The sequence below is a fragment of the Rousettus aegyptiacus genome, unplaced genomic scaffold, assembly GCF_014176215.1.
Source record: "Rousettus aegyptiacus isolate mRouAeg1 unplaced genomic scaffold, mRouAeg1.p scaffold_m13_p_17, whole genome shotgun sequence".
In the NCBI taxonomy this organism is placed as follows: Eukaryota; Metazoa; Chordata; class Mammalia; order Chiroptera; family Pteropodidae; genus Rousettus; species Rousettus aegyptiacus.
In genome coordinates this window covers 10,972,715-10,990,252 of record NW_023416292.1, presented here as the reverse complement: position 1 = coordinate 10,990,252, position 17,538 = coordinate 10,972,715, and the positions used below count along the sequence as shown (strand labels likewise).

The 17,538-nt window shown below is 34.4% G+C and overlaps 1 protein-coding gene across 3 annotated transcripts in view; it reads left to right on the top strand.

The window, feature by feature from the left end:
* The window catches only part of PLA2G4A (phospholipase A2 group IVA), a 235,663-nt gene that overhangs the window by 198,589 nt on the left and 19,536 nt on the right, over window positions 1–17,538 (top strand). For all 3 annotated transcript variants that reach the window (XM_036234504.1, XM_036234506.1, XM_036234505.1), the window contains exons 9-14: window positions 2,878–3,100; window positions 3,848–3,962; window positions 9,917–10,054; window positions 10,137–10,229; window positions 12,515–12,586; window positions 15,373–15,615. In XM_036234504.1, the coding sequence (XP_036090397.1) occupies window positions 2,878–3,100; window positions 3,848–3,962; window positions 9,917–10,054; window positions 10,137–10,229; window positions 12,515–12,586; window positions 15,373–15,615 (884 nt within the window). The remainder of the gene's footprint in view (window positions 1–2,877; window positions 3,101–3,847; window positions 3,963–9,916; window positions 10,055–10,136; window positions 10,230–12,514; window positions 12,587–15,372; window positions 15,616–17,538) is intronic.

The following is a 17,538-nucleotide window of genomic DNA, read 5'->3' as shown; positions in this document are numbered from 1 at the left end:
AAACTATTTAAGGAAAACTGACCAACCATTCTATCTTTAGCTGTCACCAAAGCCAAACCCCAAGTCTTGGATGTCACCACAGTGACATCATGAAACATCTATCCAACTCACACTCGTGGATTCTAAGGAATATGGGTTCATAAAGTTGAACAAACAGGAATACTAGACCACTGTCAATGGTTGAGTGTGTTTAGGTCTTACTGTCTTTCTTAGGGCTTGTTTTCTCAAGCTGATTGCTTCATGCATGAGAGGGAAAGAGAGACAGAAAGGGGAGAGAGAGACTCCCTGAGTAAATGAGTTTGCTTCAATCTTTAGATAGCAGAAATGACTTGCCACTATTTTACATGGAATGAAAAGAGAAAATTGGGCTGATATCCATATACATTTTGACCTCTTAAAAAGTTTTACTTTTGAAACTGTGGCACAGAATCTACCTTTTGAGCAGACCCCCCAATCCAGAAGAAGGATTTTTTAAATCTAGATCCAGTGGCTAACATTGGGAGGAAAGGAAGAGAAGAGCCTTTAGATCTTGCTGGAGGCAATCCGTGGTTCTTGATAAAATTATAAGTTGACTCATTTAAAGACTTAATAAACATAGAAGGGAAGTCTAAGAGTTGAGTAATTACATCATCCTGCTGAACAGTTAGTTAGAAATGACAGCTTCCAATAGCAAAATGATCATATCATTTCCTTTTCACCTACGTTTTCAAAAAAAATCGTGGCTAAATTGATTTCTGTTGACATGAAGTGTTTATTTGATTCTTGCTTTATTTTTGCCCTGCTTCATTAAGAAAAGGATTTAGTATGTCTTGTTATAAAATAGAACTGGATCACGTACAATAAAGATCAAAGTGAAAAAAGGTGAAAATAAATAGAAATGGAAATTAGATTAAAAATTCATGCTATAACCCAGCTTTGGGAGACATGAGACACAGGCTTGGGTTTCGGCATTCTAGAATTCAAGGCATAATCCAAACTATGTACAGTTATATAATAAGTTAAGAGAAAGCCAATGGCCCATAGAGGTGGAAATTATTATTGGTAGTAAGATTAGTAAAGAACTCCTTAGTGTCCTCATAAATAATGAAGCATATCCTAAACAGTTCCAGAATTGACCAGTTAGAGGCTCAAAGGGATGATTTATTTTTCTGTTTTTATTATGTCCTTACATATAAACCAATATCTTTGTACCACCATGTGCTTTTATTGAAAAATATTATGCAGTCTAAAAAAATCAGATCTTTATTGATTTGAATGAATCGTGTGATAGAACTTGGAACAGATGGACTCTATATCTCTCAAGCAATATAAGATGTAGTGTTTATAGATATTTGGTGATTATACCAGGCTTGACTTTAGAATAAGTGCATCTGATTTATCTTTATCACATGTTTGTGGAAAATGTTAGGAATCCACTATGTATAGTAAAGATCTTTTAGGAATTTTAACTTTTTTTTTGCAGACCGTGTATTCCGTTTTAGTTCTATCATCACTCTCCATTTGTTAACTTATCATTATTCTCAGTTCATTTTTAAAGAATTCCAAATCCAACAAGAAATTCTAATTTAATGTAAAGTGTAAATAGTTTGGACTCTAAGAACTGTAATCTTATTTAAAAGATTTTTTAAAAATAAAGCCTATCAGAGAAGAGGAAACATTTTAAATGCTAGTTCTACTGTTATTAATTGGGCAACTATGAACCTATTATTTTAATTGAGCAATTCTCTCTTTGCTCATCTTAAAATAAAAGAATTGAAAGCTACTGCAAGTCTTCAAGACAACAGCTTATCAGCAATTAACCAACACAGGCCTAGAACATACCAGAGACCCAACAAGAGATAGTTTTCCCCTCTCTATGAAGAAAAGTTAAGCCATCATTGGCAGTCATCTTGATTCGAAAGTCAAGGAAACAAGAGATTAAAATATGTGCTCTTTTCTCTTTGATTAGATGAAATGGTGGAGTATTTGTTTCTTTCATTATTTTGATCTCAGTTCAACAGTTCAAAAAACTGTGCTTGCCATTTACCATATATTTACTAGTCATTGAAGCTAAAAAAGATGAACAAAGTTTTCCCATAGGAGGCCACAACTTATTAACTTCCTTAACTTATTAAGGGAGATGAATAAGTAAATTAATAATGAATATTCACCATAAGAGCTATAGTTCTAGGAGTATTGGTTCATCGGAAGGAGGGTGGTAACTTAATGTTTATCAGCCAAATATCAAGCACCAAGGCACAAGGTAATTTCTAGTATCACTGGAAGTGGCCAAATGGCTAATGGCCAAGAATATTCATAAGAAAGCATTTACCTTAAAGACCTATTCTTCTCCAGGATTTCACCATCAGATTAGTATGCTCAGAAATTCTGAGATCTACAGCTGGCAAGGTTTGGTCTAGTTGGCCAATGGACAATTAAAATCACATTTGCCAGCACTAGGTATTCACAACTGATTTGTACCACACTTTTTCTACCTGTTGAAAAATCATCATCGAAAGTCATGTTGTCTGATTGCTTGACTAGTATTATATCCAGACAAGTCAATTTATTTACACGACTCACATGTTTCATCAGTTTCTTATAGTATGATAGTCATACCCAATCCTGGAGACTAGATGATAGACATCCTCCCCTCTGGACCATGCTTGGGAATTTCAGTTTTGCCTCTGAGACCTCTCCTTCACTTTGCTTCCATTATAGATCAACTACTTTCCAACTAATGCATTCTTTCCTTAAATGGGTTAATATCATCAATCAGATAAATAAGTTAACCAACTCTTTCTACCATTCTTTTTCTTCAGACAGAGAGTGCCTACTTCCTTTGCAGACTATGTAATACCCTTTATCTTTACAAATCATCTTTTGTTTTCTTTACAGGTACATGTCAACCTTATATTCTCACCCTGATTTTCCAGAGAAAGGGCCAGAGGAGATTAATGAAGAGCTAATGAAAAATGTTAGCTATAACCCCCTTTTACTTCTCACACCACAGAAAGTTAAGAGATATGTTGAGTCTTTATGGAAGAAGAAAAGGTCTGGACAACCTGTCACCTTTACGGATATCTTTGGAATGTTAATAGGAGAAACACTAATTCACAATGTAAGCTATAGCTCAATCTATAATCCTTTTGCTACAAGTAGATTATGTACATTATAATGGTTTAAATAAAACAAAGTACGATATTTTGTAAAAGTCACTTGACTCAGCTTATCCTATCAACAATATGTATTGAGCACATAGTCCCTGCCAGACATAAGTCTTCTATGTTTCAGACAAATGCTAACTAATTCATCCTAACTGTGTATCAGTTTTAATGAGTAGGGAAGTACTTTTATATTCCTATTCTTTGGAAAAATAGACATTCTAACTCTTAACTGTTCATTCTCCCAAATGGTATTTTTTTTGTAAATAAAAAGAATAAAAATAATATTTTTATGGTAGAGGAAAAATAGAGATTGCCTGGAGAGTCAGAAAACATAGTAAATCACATGGAACAAATTTATTTAACATAAGACTATAGTGTGACATTTTAACTGAAGATAACGCAGGGAGATAGAGTCCATGCCAGGAAATCTGGGGCTAAATTCTTTCTGGGCTTCATAGCTGCCAAATTGTTCTCCACTTCAAATGTAGACACAGTCTCTAAAGATATGAATTGTTTTTAGAATGAAGACAATTACTTTCAAAGAGCTTACTTCTCGCTGTTTATTCAGGACCCATGGATTTCTGAAGTAATAAGACTTAGTTTTATTATTTAAAGAATTAACTATCTTGATGGGAAGTAAGATTTTGAATACTTTTCATTTTGTATATTTAAAGCCATTTCTTTGTTTCTTCTGTGGACAGAGAATGAACATTACCTTGAGTAGTTTGAAGGAAAAAGTCAATACTGCACAATGCCCTTTACCTCTTTTCACCTGTCTGCATGTCAAACCTGATGTTTCAGAACTGATGTTTGCAGGTATGTAATTCTTTCTTTCAAAACATTTCCTGGAACCTTTGACCTGTGGTTTCTAATGATTTTCTTTAAGGAACCAATTTCAGTTGCTTATTTTAATGTCTTTTCTATAACATGAAAACATTTGAAAATCCAAGAAGATATTAAGCTAGATTGTTTTCTGATTGTAGAGAGTATTCCATGAAACTAATTGCTAATATAATTTCATTGATATTGGCAGAATAAAAAATAAATTATAAAAAATAAATCAGGAACGTAAACAACAACTCAATTTTAATGACTTATTTTCAAAGATTTTCAACAAAACAATATGCCTAGCACTTTCCGGCAATACATATTCTTTTGCTTGCCACTTACACAGTTATTAAATTGGATAATATGATATACATTTATCATTCAAAGCACTATTCTAATTTTTATAATTCAGCACCTAAAAGGTACTAGTCTATACTGTGGGAGCTGGTGAATAAATGCCTCATTTTGTTAAATTTCAGATCTAAACACTTGTTTCTTCTGTAGCTTTGCTTCTTGTTCTGTGCCCTAAAAGTAAGTGACATACTTCTGGGGACTTCTGCCTATTCTACTCTGCAGTGTGGCAGCATTTCTGACTTTGGCTAGAAAGTTCCCTTGTATTTTTAGGAAAAGTATCTCAGTGACATCAGTTACACTATGAGCTTAAAAAATCATTATGAATGTCGTGTAATTAATAAATGTATATCCATAACCCTTTTGTAGTTTTACCAAGTCTCCTTTTTTTCCTCAACTGATTACTCTCAGGCAAAAATTTTGAATTATTTATAAAATGTGGTGTACCTGGAATTTATTTATTCAAAAAATGTTTATAAGTTTTGTTGACTAAAATGTGTATCATGCTTATAGTTCAGAAAGCAGTTAAATTTATTATCTTATTCAATTTTTACTATAACCTGGGGAGGAATTTTTTTAGCTCAGCTTCACTAAAGGGAAAAACAAAACCTCAGAAAGATTAAATGATTTGCATATTGTCACATAGTGGTAAGTAACAGAGCTGAAAACGTCTCAAAAATTCTTTGTGCTATCCATAAAAACATTAGCTTCTTTGATTACTGACCATTTGAATGTAGCAGGTCAGGGATAAGCATGAACTCCCCTCCCCTACAATAGTACCTCATTCTCTAAGACCCGGTTATCTGTTTGAGAAATTTACAACAATGATTAAAGAAGTTCAAGAACATGAAAGACGGGAATATTATGACGCATTGGTCCCTTGCCAAGGTATATAACACCTTTTGACTTCCGTTTCCTCATCTGTTAATTAAGGATGAGACTCTCCTCATAGCGTCTTGCTAAGTAAATGAGATAAAGCCCCGTTTAAGTTTCCGTAAATCTTAGCAAGCTAGAATGTTTATAAGAAAAGTCAGAAATCTTGATCTGAAGGATGAATAGGATCTGTAGTATGAAAGGCAAATTTAATCACTGGATGGGGGTAAGGAATGCAGCACGAGTCTAGGGACCCTGGGCTGTGCTCAGCAGCAAAAGGAACCACACCTGACTGTCATGGTGGTCAGAGAAAAGCCAAGATTTCACAATGTAAGAAAAGTTTGTGCCGTTGTGCAACTGGTTTTTGTTCGTTTGTATCATTTTTTGCTTTCCTATGGCTATTGTCTTGGAATGTTTGGAAATTGGCTGATAAATACCCCTAGCATGCTGTTCAATTCTGTACATAGCCAAATAAGCCATATTTTACCCCCAGAAACATTATGATATGGTCAAACAAGCACCACACTAATTTGGAAGCCTCGACTTACTTCTAAGCTGAAATATCTTAGGCAGGTTGTTCAATCTCTCTGATTTTTATTTTCTTCATTATTAAAGAAAAAGATATTAATTAATCAGATTTATCTTACAAGGCTATTAAGACAATTATATGAGATGCATTAGACTGACTATGATAAAATGACAAAAATATAGTAGTTTTATTACTATTATGATTGTTATGGCATTTTCACAGTTGCCTTTTTTATTCTGAACTTTTAGTCAATAGCTATTCTCTAGAGAAAACTTGACTAAAATAATTAAAGAATAAATAATATTTCAGTGAGCAAATATTTTGCAATCATCCAGAGTGAGAAAAAGCTGTTTTACATTCGGTTACTAATCTAGGTAGGTCCGATTTGGGGCATCTGCCTGACCGTGATATTGTTGCTGAGATGAGAGGCGCACCATTAACGCAGCCTCTGTGATAATGAGGTTCAAGCTGTTTCTTTCCACAGAGTTGGACAAAGCCATCAAACATTAGTTATGTGAACCTTGTACCCCGATAAGGCATTCAGAGATGCATGTTACGAGGGTTCAAGTAGCTTGAGTTATTGAGGGGAAAAAAGAGTGGAGACATCTATACTTTATCCCTTAGAAATTTGCTTTGATTAAAAATGGATATTCAATTTAAAAAAAAATGGATATTCAAGGGGGGAAAAGTTGAAATATCTGAATTATAGTTTTCGAAGTCAAAGAACTATACTAGCTTACAGAAGTTTTATCAACTTTTCTTCAACAATATCAGAGAATGTTTTTCTTCCCTCTTAGAATAATTTTAAACATTTCCCCTTGTGAAGATTTTCAACAAATAAACATTAGTCGTTTGAACTGTTAAATATTTTTGACTCCTGCACTTCACTCCATTGTTGACAGAGTTTAAAATTTTTATTTAAAAATTTCCATTTACTGAGCACAACTCATTGACTCTACATCATGTTAAGTTCTTTGAAAGACACTAAAAGAGTAACACTATAGTACTTTTCTTCAAGAAAGTGACAGTATTATTAATAAGACAAAAAATGGAATCTAAAAAAGTTAATGAGCCATATATGTAGAATGTGTTTAAATGTGCAGACGTGACATAAACTTAAGATATCAAAGATATTTAGTATAGTCATAAAAAGACTTCATGAGGGTGATGGAACATGATTTCAAGCTGAACTTGGAAAGATCTGTCAAGTGGAGGTGAAAAGTTATCTTTGCATAAAACAGTTTGAGAAAATGCTCAGAAGGGAAGCCAAAGGAATGCTTTGGGGAGCAGTAACAAAACACTAGCCTTGGAATGAACTGGCGAAGAGTAGGTGGTATGCTTGGCAAAACCGTAAGTGTCAAGCTACAGAAAGATTTGAACTTTAGACAAATGTTTTTATTCGATTACAATGATAATGGGAAATAGTTAATGCTTTTGGGTAGGGCAATACAAGTATTTAAGTAATGTTTTTTTTGAAAAAGCGTTTTGATGATTCATGTGGGTAGATTGGAAAGAAAAGAAATTGAAAACAGTGATATCACTGTGTTTTCGTAATAAGGTCTTCGAACTAGGGAGATACTGATAAGGAAAAGGAGGAGAAGATAGATATGAAAAATCTAAGTGTTACCCGTAAGATGTGCTGATGATTTGATGAGAGCGGTTTCAGTTAAAAGATATTTGGTTTTGGGCAGGGCAGGTGCGGGGATGTGATACTATAGTTTATAGAGACAGGTAAACTAGACCGGAAGGAGAAGTGATGAACTCCTTTCCAGGAAAGTGTAGTGGGATGTGATGACAGCAGATCCGAGCGCAGCAGGAAGTTGGAAATGGGTCGATGGAGGTGCAAGAGAGAGGTTCAGCCTTGAAATGTACAAGTTAACAGCAAAGGAATAATAGACAAATACTACCATGGTCAGTTCTTTAGAAAGGATTAGACAGCAAATCTCACCTCTTGAGAATGTCTATAATTATTGTGTGCACAAGCCACAGCATTAGTAAGAAGATGGCTAGGGAAGGAGGAACCAGGAGATTATGCTTCAGTACCCAAAAGAAGGGTGTGAAATTCAGAGATAGGAAATTACTCTTAGCGATATAGAAATTTTCCTAACAGCCTCTAATTTATTGCTAGTCACATCTTGCTGGCTATAAAATACAAAACTTTCTGATGCAGGGTATACATGCCATTGGCTTTGATTTGAAATGAATTATAAATGTGTTCTCATCACAATTGTGATTTTATCACCCTTTTCAGGAAAGTAGAATGTTCTGATCTACCACTGAGGAAATAGTAAATATATATCCACAATTCCTTTTCTAGACTTTGGGAACAGATGTTTTCAAATTCAGACTATTTTAGATTTAAAGTTAAGAAAAATTTTTGTATTGCATAATACTACCACTGGACTCTTATAATCAAGTAGAGTGATTTCTCCGGTAAAATGTGTCAATATTCAGATTGAGTGTGATAAATGAAGATTAAGCTTCGTATCATTTCAAGATTGGTTTTTCTGCTAAATGAGTTCAGGTCCATTTTTACCACCAAATTAACAGGAAAAAAAAAATTTGTGGATTTGAAGTTATTTGAATTTGGGATTGTTGGGTAAAGCATATAAACAAGTTACAATTTCAGAAAGAAAAAAAAAACCAAAAGTGAAGGAGGACAGAGGGTCATTGATTATACAGGGTTGGATGATGGTGGTATCCAATGGGGGATGGACAAGGAAGACCTCGAACTAAAGGTTAAGACAAAGAAGCTTTATGATTGCAGAAGGGAATAGGAAGCATGAAGGCACCAAGGCGGGAATGAGCTTGGTCTCTATGAAGAACATTAAGAAGGCTTGTGCGGCCGAAGTGAACTAAGCAAGACAAAACATGATGGAAGAAAGGTTAGGGTGTGTGGTCCAGCAGGGAACATAAGCCAGACCATCATGAAGCCTTGCCTGTCATGTTTTTATTTTCAGTGTAATGGGAAGTCATTAGAAAGCTTTCAGCTGGCATTGTATGCTATGACTTGTACTTTAAAAATCATTTTCCAGCTACAGGGTGTCAGAAAGACAGTAGGGGAAGAGGGAAGAGATATTTTAGGAGGCTATCGTGAAGATCCACGGCAGAGAATTTGAGAGCTTGTCATGGTGGACGAAGGAATAAGTTTCTAACCATACCCGATAATAGAGCCTATAGAAATGGATATTTGTATGTGAAATATTAGGGAAAGAGAATCCTCAGTGATAATTCTAAAGTATGAATAATGGTATGTATGCAAAGTAGTACCATTTACCATGAAGAGGAAGACTGAGAGAGGCAAGTGTAGAAAGCAGGAGTCAGAAACCTGAAATCCTCTTAAATACATCAAGATTCAGATAATTATTAGACATATTATAGCCAGAGACATACATGAAATATAATAGTGGCTACCATTTATTGAGTGATTAAAATGTGTTGTATCCTCTTGTAAACTCCTCATATTTCTTAACTCATTATATCCTCACAACAATTCTACAAACTACTGATTTTATTCACATTTTACAGATTAAGGAAGTAAGACACAGGGAACACAAGTAATCTACCTGAGGTTGCACAGCTGATAATCAGCAGAATGAGATTTGAACCCAGGTCTTTGACTTTGGAGCTTCTGCTGTTAGAAAGCATACTCTATTGACCTTATTACCATGTGTTTCTTGAGATATTCAGCATAAAACTTGGTATTATAATCTCGTGAGTTAGAAGAATGGTTAATAAGCAAAGTTGAGGAAAGGTGAAGAAAAAGCAAATGTTAGAAACACTTTCTCCCATTTTCGTAGTCTGTCTGCATTACCAAGAAGAGTTTAAATCTGTCTCCTTTATGGATCTTAAATCTGAGTGCACAGTTTTTAGTTTTCCATTTTTTTAGAGTTAAGATGAATTTGTAAAAGGTATGTGAATTTTTAAATGCAAAAAAAGTATTCGATTTGTGCAAATTAGAAGGGATGTTTTTGTGTTCTCATTGTATTCATCTATAAGTTTTTCCCCTCAACTTCAACTTCTATACAATGCCTTGTATATAACAGGCATGTGGTTATTTAAAAAAATCTTTTAAAATAAATGAATGAGAATAATCATGGCATTGTTGAAATGATCTTTAACTGTGCACATGTCTGTAGTACTTTCCTATTAGTGAATTGAATTTTTTTTTTTTTTTGGATGCTTTCAGATTGGGTTGAATTTAGTCCGTATGAGATTGGCATGGCTAAATACGGTACTTTTATGGCTCCTGACTTATTTGGAAGCAAATTTTTTATGGGAAAAGTTGTGAAGAAATACGAAGAAAACCCCTTGCATTTCCTAATGGGTAAGTGATCAAAATACCACTACTATGTCTGTTTTGAATCTTGGTGCATTCTAAATTGTTCTCCGGTTTCGCTTTATTTTAGGTGTCTGGGGCAGCGCCTTTTCTATATTGTTCAACAGAGTCTTGGGAGTTTCCAGTTCACAAAATAAAGGTTCCACCATGGAGGAAGAATTAGGTATTCTAAAAACATTCTTACATTGATCATAATTATGCTACATTGATAAATTTCATTAACAGGTATATGTTGAGAAAACAAAATAATCAAAAAAATTGAATGTTCTAAAGATATCAATAATTTGATTGAATCAACCTAAATGTTTCCTAAGAATAGTGTGTACATTACTTCTTAACTACAGAGCCGCATTGTCTTAAGAGTAACTAATGCTAAATACTCTGACTTCATTTATTTTAATGAACATTATTCTTCTGGTATAGTGTTCTCAACTCTAATTTTGTGAAAATAACTAACTCTTCTCTAACTTATGTGAAGATTTCAGGAAAAGAAAAAAAAAGAAAGAATAAAACTACCACATGGTACCGCATGTGATGGTGCTTGCTTCTCTGTGTTCCCTTTCAGTTGAATAATCCAGATAAACCTAGGGTTTGTTATTTTTTCCTCCTAAGGCAGGAAGAAAATAGAACTGAAATAACACATTCGAAGGTGGGGAAAACAATGGCTGAAGGCCAAGGAAAAGAAGAATGTTTATATTAAATAGTCTTGAGAATATTCTTTGTTGTGAGACCTCCCTTTTGAGGCCAGCGGTTTGGCAGATTATTTACTTGTTCTGGGTGTCAGACTTAGGGGGAATACTGTGAACATGAGGACCCCGGTCAGCAGGATGTGTGTTACCTTAGATTAGAGAAGGGTTTCCAGGAATGAGACCAGAGAGGTGACCAAGTTGAATCTGAAGACTCCTGGTGATTCTTTCATCTGTTGGCCAACTAAAGTCTACCTCTTACAGGGGCGTTCAGAGTGGTTTTAGTTTTGTTTTCCCTCCCTTCTGAAGAAGGACTTTAAGGTAAATCAGACCACAATCAGATAACTCTAGATTAATTTTTTTTTTTTTACATTCGCAAGGATTTTTAAATGTGAGCAGTCTAAGCTTTTGAATAGATGAAACTATACATTATAAAGTAGTGATGGAAAACAGATAAATTCAGACTATTTAGCTGTTTATATAATAAAAACTTCTTTATGAAGAAGAAAATATTTTGGTGAACCATCTTATAGTATGACCCAAAAAATGCTTAAAGAAAGAAAATTTTGCCTTGCTAGAATGCATGTAGGACCAGAAGCACAACTAATGTATATCACACCTGGAGTGGACTGTTTCTTAACATGCCCCTTCCTCTATAGAACAAAATTATTTTCTGTGATAGTCATGAAATGTATAATAACATTAACCAGTAAACATAAAATTCTTTTATTGAATTTTATATGTGTAATTATGCCAGTAAAATTTTTAAAATCTAAAAATTAGAAAAATCTATTGCCTCAAGCATTTATTAACCCTTCCATTATATATATATATATATAATCTTGATCATTTGTGTACATGACATTTATGCAGGTATAATAAACATGCATAGAGCAATATCGGGGAACCAAAAGTTATACCTGTAGTTCTCGGAGTTTAAAGCCCCCAAATGATTCTGTCACTGAAAATGATAAATTTGGAATCAGATTCTTAAAATTAAAAATAAAATCTATTGACTAATTAAAGGGAAAAAAAGTCACTAAACAGAAAGCAATTTCATGTAAGTGTCCAAAGAAAGTTTGATTTTCCTGTAAATAATGATTATAAGAATGGTCCGTGGACTCCATAATTTAGGTGCTTTTTACTTGAAAAAAGACAACTAGTTATTATGTTAAAGTTTACTCCTGTCGCTATTTTAAGAATTTATGGTTTGTATTTTAGTTTTTATAACTGCTCTCTTAATATATTCTGAAGGAGCACAAATTTTTGACACCAAGAGAAACATTTCAACAGATGATTTTCAGTATTATTGAAAATTAGAAGATATCTTATATTAGTGGCTTTCATTTATTTTGATGAAACTGTTGTGTAGCCCCCTTGTAGATTTTGGTTTTAACCTGAATTTGCCTTTATAAACACCACTTGAACATATTTAATCGAAGAAAAATATACTTTTTTTAGTATAATAAGGAGCTTCCTATAATCAAGTCAGTCTTCCTGTCAGAATTAAGATAAACAAAAAATTCTTCCCTTTAAATCATGAATGAATAAATTTTAAACTGAATTTTCATGTCCTGGGAAATTTTGTTTTCCAATATTTGAAATTCGAAAATACTAATAAATCTAATAAACTTAGGTTTACTAAATTGACCTAAATTTACATTCGTAAATCTAGTAAGGAAGGAGATTACTTCCTTACAGCAAATTTAAGTGTAAGTCTTGACACCTGAGATCATTTTGTTCTTTTGTTTTCTTTCCACAGAAAACATTACGGCAAAGCATATTGTGAGTAATGATAGCTCAGATAGCGATGATGAATCACAAGAACCCAAAGGTAAGAGAGCTGGAACTTTCTCTGGCAGAAGTCCATTAGGAAAGGACTATGACTATTTCCTCTGGTTCTCACTCGAGGTGGTAATGGTAGTGTCTGCTTACGGCGCTAGGTGATAAAATTATAGCTTTCAGTTCAGAGAGAGAATTAATGCTGCATATGTAATAAAATATGTAACCCATAAATACTCTCTTTTTTCTTTTCTTTTTATGACCTCAAAAATATTTCCAATTGAGAAAATGGAGAACAAGCTGAGATGGTAGAAAATGCAAAATTCTGTTTTAAGTCTGATTAGAGAACTGGAATTTCGGCATAGAAATCAGGATTTGAAGCATTTTCACATGGCTTTAAAAAAATTAAAATTTTACCTTTACAAATTTTATTAAGTGACATCTGAAAATTTGTATTCTCAACTCCGTTCCTGAGCCTTATCTCATTGCCAGCATTCCATCTCGTAGGAAGGGAGCAGCAAGGAAGTGGGCTGGAATTACGTCGTCGTTACATGTATTACTTTGTAGTATAAATGAGTTCCTCGGTGTCTATCGGGATAGTCAGTGACGGAGTCAGGGCACGGATAAGGCAAGAATCAGGCATTATTTGTTGCAAATGGGGTCATTTTACATTTTGACACAGTGTTTTGACATGGCCATTTGTACAAATGTCCTCGATGGTACAAAAACAAAACACAAACAAACAAACAAACAAATCAAAGAGAAGATTTTATAACAACTAGGTGAACACATCCTATTACAGTTTGAATATAGATTTTAGAAGCTAGTAAGTGGTTTCTTGACCAAAACTTAACGAATTCTACAGCCATGGTAAGTTATCGGAAGAACCTGTTTCATCCTCGCTGAAACACTAAAATTAAAATTTTCTTTTTATAGCTGGTCTGTTATTTTCTCATCAAATGAGTCCGTGTAAATTAGAGGTGACTTCTCTGAGAAATGCAGTTATGTAGGCCCACAGCTGGGTTTAAGTGCAGCTTCTTGTGAAAATCCTTAAAGGGATACAGCCTTGGGCAGACAAAGCTCTCAACCAGGCACAAGGCTGGCCCAGTGGTGTACAGTCTAGTCTTTAGCCCCTGTTTGCCTGCTGTCCTGCTGGCTTCGTTCAACTGCTTTCATAGAATTGTTGTAATAGTCAAATTAGCAAATGCATACAAAGGGCTTTAAGTTGCGAAACGCTATGCAAGTAGAAATTTACTATTAGTCTTACAGCTAATAAGCAATAGATATCATTTATCTGTTGACTGCTGGGCTCGTTCCACAAATGATGCCATTTTCAAATATATCACAGGAAAAGGAGATCTTTAGCTATTACGGAAGTGGGGTTTACTTAATAAATACAAAAATGCTGCTGCTGCTGCTGCTGATGATGATGACGACGACAATGAAGTGGCAGCTCCAAATAATTTGGAAATTAATCGAATATCTTATTCATATCCTGCCTAACTTGAGACATAAATCATTAATTTTAAAGCCTGATTTGTTTTAGCAAAAGATTTTCTTCGTCATATTTGGCATTAGAAAAGTGTGGGAGTAGAAAAGAATATGTTTGTATTTTTGTAAATATGTAGTAATCTGGATTGGCTCCTGCCAGAAAGATCATTTCATTTACTCAGCTCAGTTAAGCTAATCTTTGTGACTATAAAAATCAGTATTTATTATGGTTTTATGTGTGTTTAGTTAACATTTATTGGAAATTTTGAACTTCAAACATAGATTCTCTTTTCTCTCAACACATACATACACATACAGAGTTTCGTATATATTTGTATAGAGTTTTCAGAAATCTGAACAGAAATGATTTAGGCAGGTGGGTTCACACTACCATATAGTGTTCTCAGATTTGGATTACGAGTGAATTATATTGATGATATAATTATACTGCTGCAGCTACTACAACTATTTCTACTGCTAACTAGTGTTTATTAAAATTTAGTACGAGCCAAGCACTTCTCTAAGAAATTTACCTGAATGCCCTAACTCAGTTCATCCTCACGATAGCCTTATGAGGTTTCCTGATGAGGAAATGAAGGCCAAGAAGGGTTAACTAATTCGTAAACAGTGGGGAGAGGATTGGGATGGAGGCAGTCTAACTGTGGAGACAGGACTCTAACTAGCTAAACAACATAGCTTCCCAGTAGCAGTGACAAACACATAGGTTTTAAGGGAAATGTCATTTAAAACTGCTTGTCTTAGAAATTGCTGAATTTTAAAATATTTCAAAGCAAATATTTCAATCACAAGGGTTTTAAACTCCAAACTTGATAAGCGGGGATGAAATGTTCATAGAGCGTTTATTGAGCAGGAAATATATGTTGAATCCTTTAGTTGTCTGTTCTCAGTCTGCATAATTTCTGGAAGTTTATTAAGCAGGGTAGGGAAGGAAATGTAATGAAGTGGATAGGATTAGGTACTTGGACTTTCCGTGTGTATGTGTGTCTGTGTTTGTGTATTGTATGTGTATTGACAGGACAAAAGAAGTAAAGGATAGGGAAGGGGAGAAAGCAGAAAAGCAAAGTTTGCCTGGAAATCTAAGAATAGACAAAGTGACGTCATCGAGACTACAACCTTTAGACTAACTGTAGGTAAACAGTAAAGTAAGAACAGTTTAAGAACAAGAATGACTAACAAATATTTACTGTATTAACTTATGCAAATAAACATTTTAAAATCAAAAGCCATAGAGCTTTTGTTCATTTTAACTCTCAATCGCCCAAAGATCTTTTTTTTTAAAAATAAATTTTAGAATCTGTATAATGAATGATCTTTCTTTTTCCTTAGGCACTGAAAATGAAGATGCCGAAAGAGACTATCAAAATGATAATCAAGCAAGTTGGGTCCATCGTATGATAATGGCCTTGATGAGCGATTCAGCTCTATTCAATACCAGAGAAGGACGTGCTGGGAAGGTTCACAACTTCATGCTGGGCTTGAATCTCAATACATCTTATCCACTGTCTCCTTTCAGAGACTTCACCACACAGGAGTCCTTGGATGAAGATGAACTTGATGCAGCTGTAGCAGGTAAGTACACGAAATATAATTCATGGAAGCTAGTTTGGGAGATCTTTCTTCCTTCTCTGTGGAGACAAATTTTAGTTATTATTTATACTCAAGTACAAAAAAAATACAACACATGCATTTAATATGTGAAAGACTTTGAATTACTGTGTTTTGAGAAAAAAATACATTGGACAGAAGATGGCATAGTCATATTGGCATAAAAATTTTTCATTGAAATACGGAGAGGGACTTTAGATCCTTGTTCCCTTGTTTAACTGGAAGGGATTTAAAATAGGGAATTAGATGTTTACGAAGTTATTCCAAGGCTTAGAGGAGTGAGCTTCAGGCCGAGCTTCCAAAAATGGTTTCAAAACCACTTCGGGATCACTCCCACGAATGCCCCACATCGTGCTTGGCAGTAGAAATAGCAGAAACTTAAAGGCCTCTACCTCATTTCCTCCCTCACCACTTACGTGGGCATTTCTCCTTGGAAAAGGACAGGTCTCAGCAGAACCAGACTTGGAGCTGTAAGGGAGTCGGGCACCGTGGTCCTGAGCCTGTCTGTAGAGCAGGGCAGTAAGGCATGCAGCCTGGGGGTGGAGTGGCGGGGGCTCACAGTCTGCAGTATCCACCAGGATGCTGAATCCAGCCCTCCAGTTCTCAGCAATGTTAGTTAATTCTTTTAAGGCCACTTGTAAGAACCCACTCACTTTCAGGATTGCCACTTAGCTGAATTCCAAAGAACAATTAATTCCCTTATTCTTTAGTTCATACATGTTTCGAATTAAAAGTTGAATTTATCTTGGTGACTAATCAACACATAATAATCTTTCTTGTAATGATCCTGTCATCCTAAATTTTTCTACTTCATCATACCATCGTTCTTCCCTTAACTTCCCAAATGTCATTTCCGCTTAAGGATGTTGATAGGATGCTCTAAAAACTTAAACGGAATTTTTCCAAACAAACTTTCTACTACTCTTCATTTAATCGTCGTATCTATACAATACTTGTGAAAATTAAGACATGACTTAGGTAGTGCTGTTTTTATGTGTTGCTCGAGCTTAAGGGAAATTGCAAAAGCAAAATTTACCCTTGTTTTTCAAACAAGAGGAGTAGAAACTCATTGTACCTTGCCTTATTCTTATGGCGTCAAAGTCTAGGATATGAGTTTCTGCCTGGTTAGATACCTTCGATCCAAACCCTATTATATGAACTGTCATGAAAGTCTGTTTGTGATCAATTCAAAGTCCATTTTTAAATTCATTTAAAAAATTAAAAAAAAAAAAACAGTTGACATTACATCAATGACGTTAGTTTTCTCGTGTTGTGTTCCAAGATTACATTTATGTCCATTACAATATCAATTAAATGTGTCTTTAGAAACATAGGCTTTATGGATGAATAATAATGAATGAGCTTTTAAAAAACAACTTAGCTTCCTACAGTATTTAGAGTTGAAAATAATTTTTAGTTATTTTACTAGATAGGAAAGAAAGATCATGGAAGATAGTTATCATCTTGGCCTAAAATTACTCAACTGAGCCAGAATTGAGACAGGCCTCCGGACATTGCTCAGAAGCCTTTTCCTTCTGCTACATTTCCTCCTAGCCCTTAGTTTTATTAGTCATTGTCTTGCTGATGTAAAAATGGAACTTTCCTTTGTGTTTACTTGATTCCATCTGTTTTGCGTTATTGCTTTGATCACATCACCCCGCAAAGCTGCTTCTGTGGTTTGCATAGCAAGTGTTCTGCTCTCTACATTTTAACAACTTCCTGGTAGTTTTGCAATATTTTATGTAGATTCAAAATTGTTAGGATTGCTAGATAAAATACAGCATTTTTAGTTAAATTTTAGTTTCAGATTTGTTGAGATATTTTGAAATGTTTTAACTAAAATTGTTTTAGATTAAAGATCTTTGGAAAAAATTTTTAAATTTTATA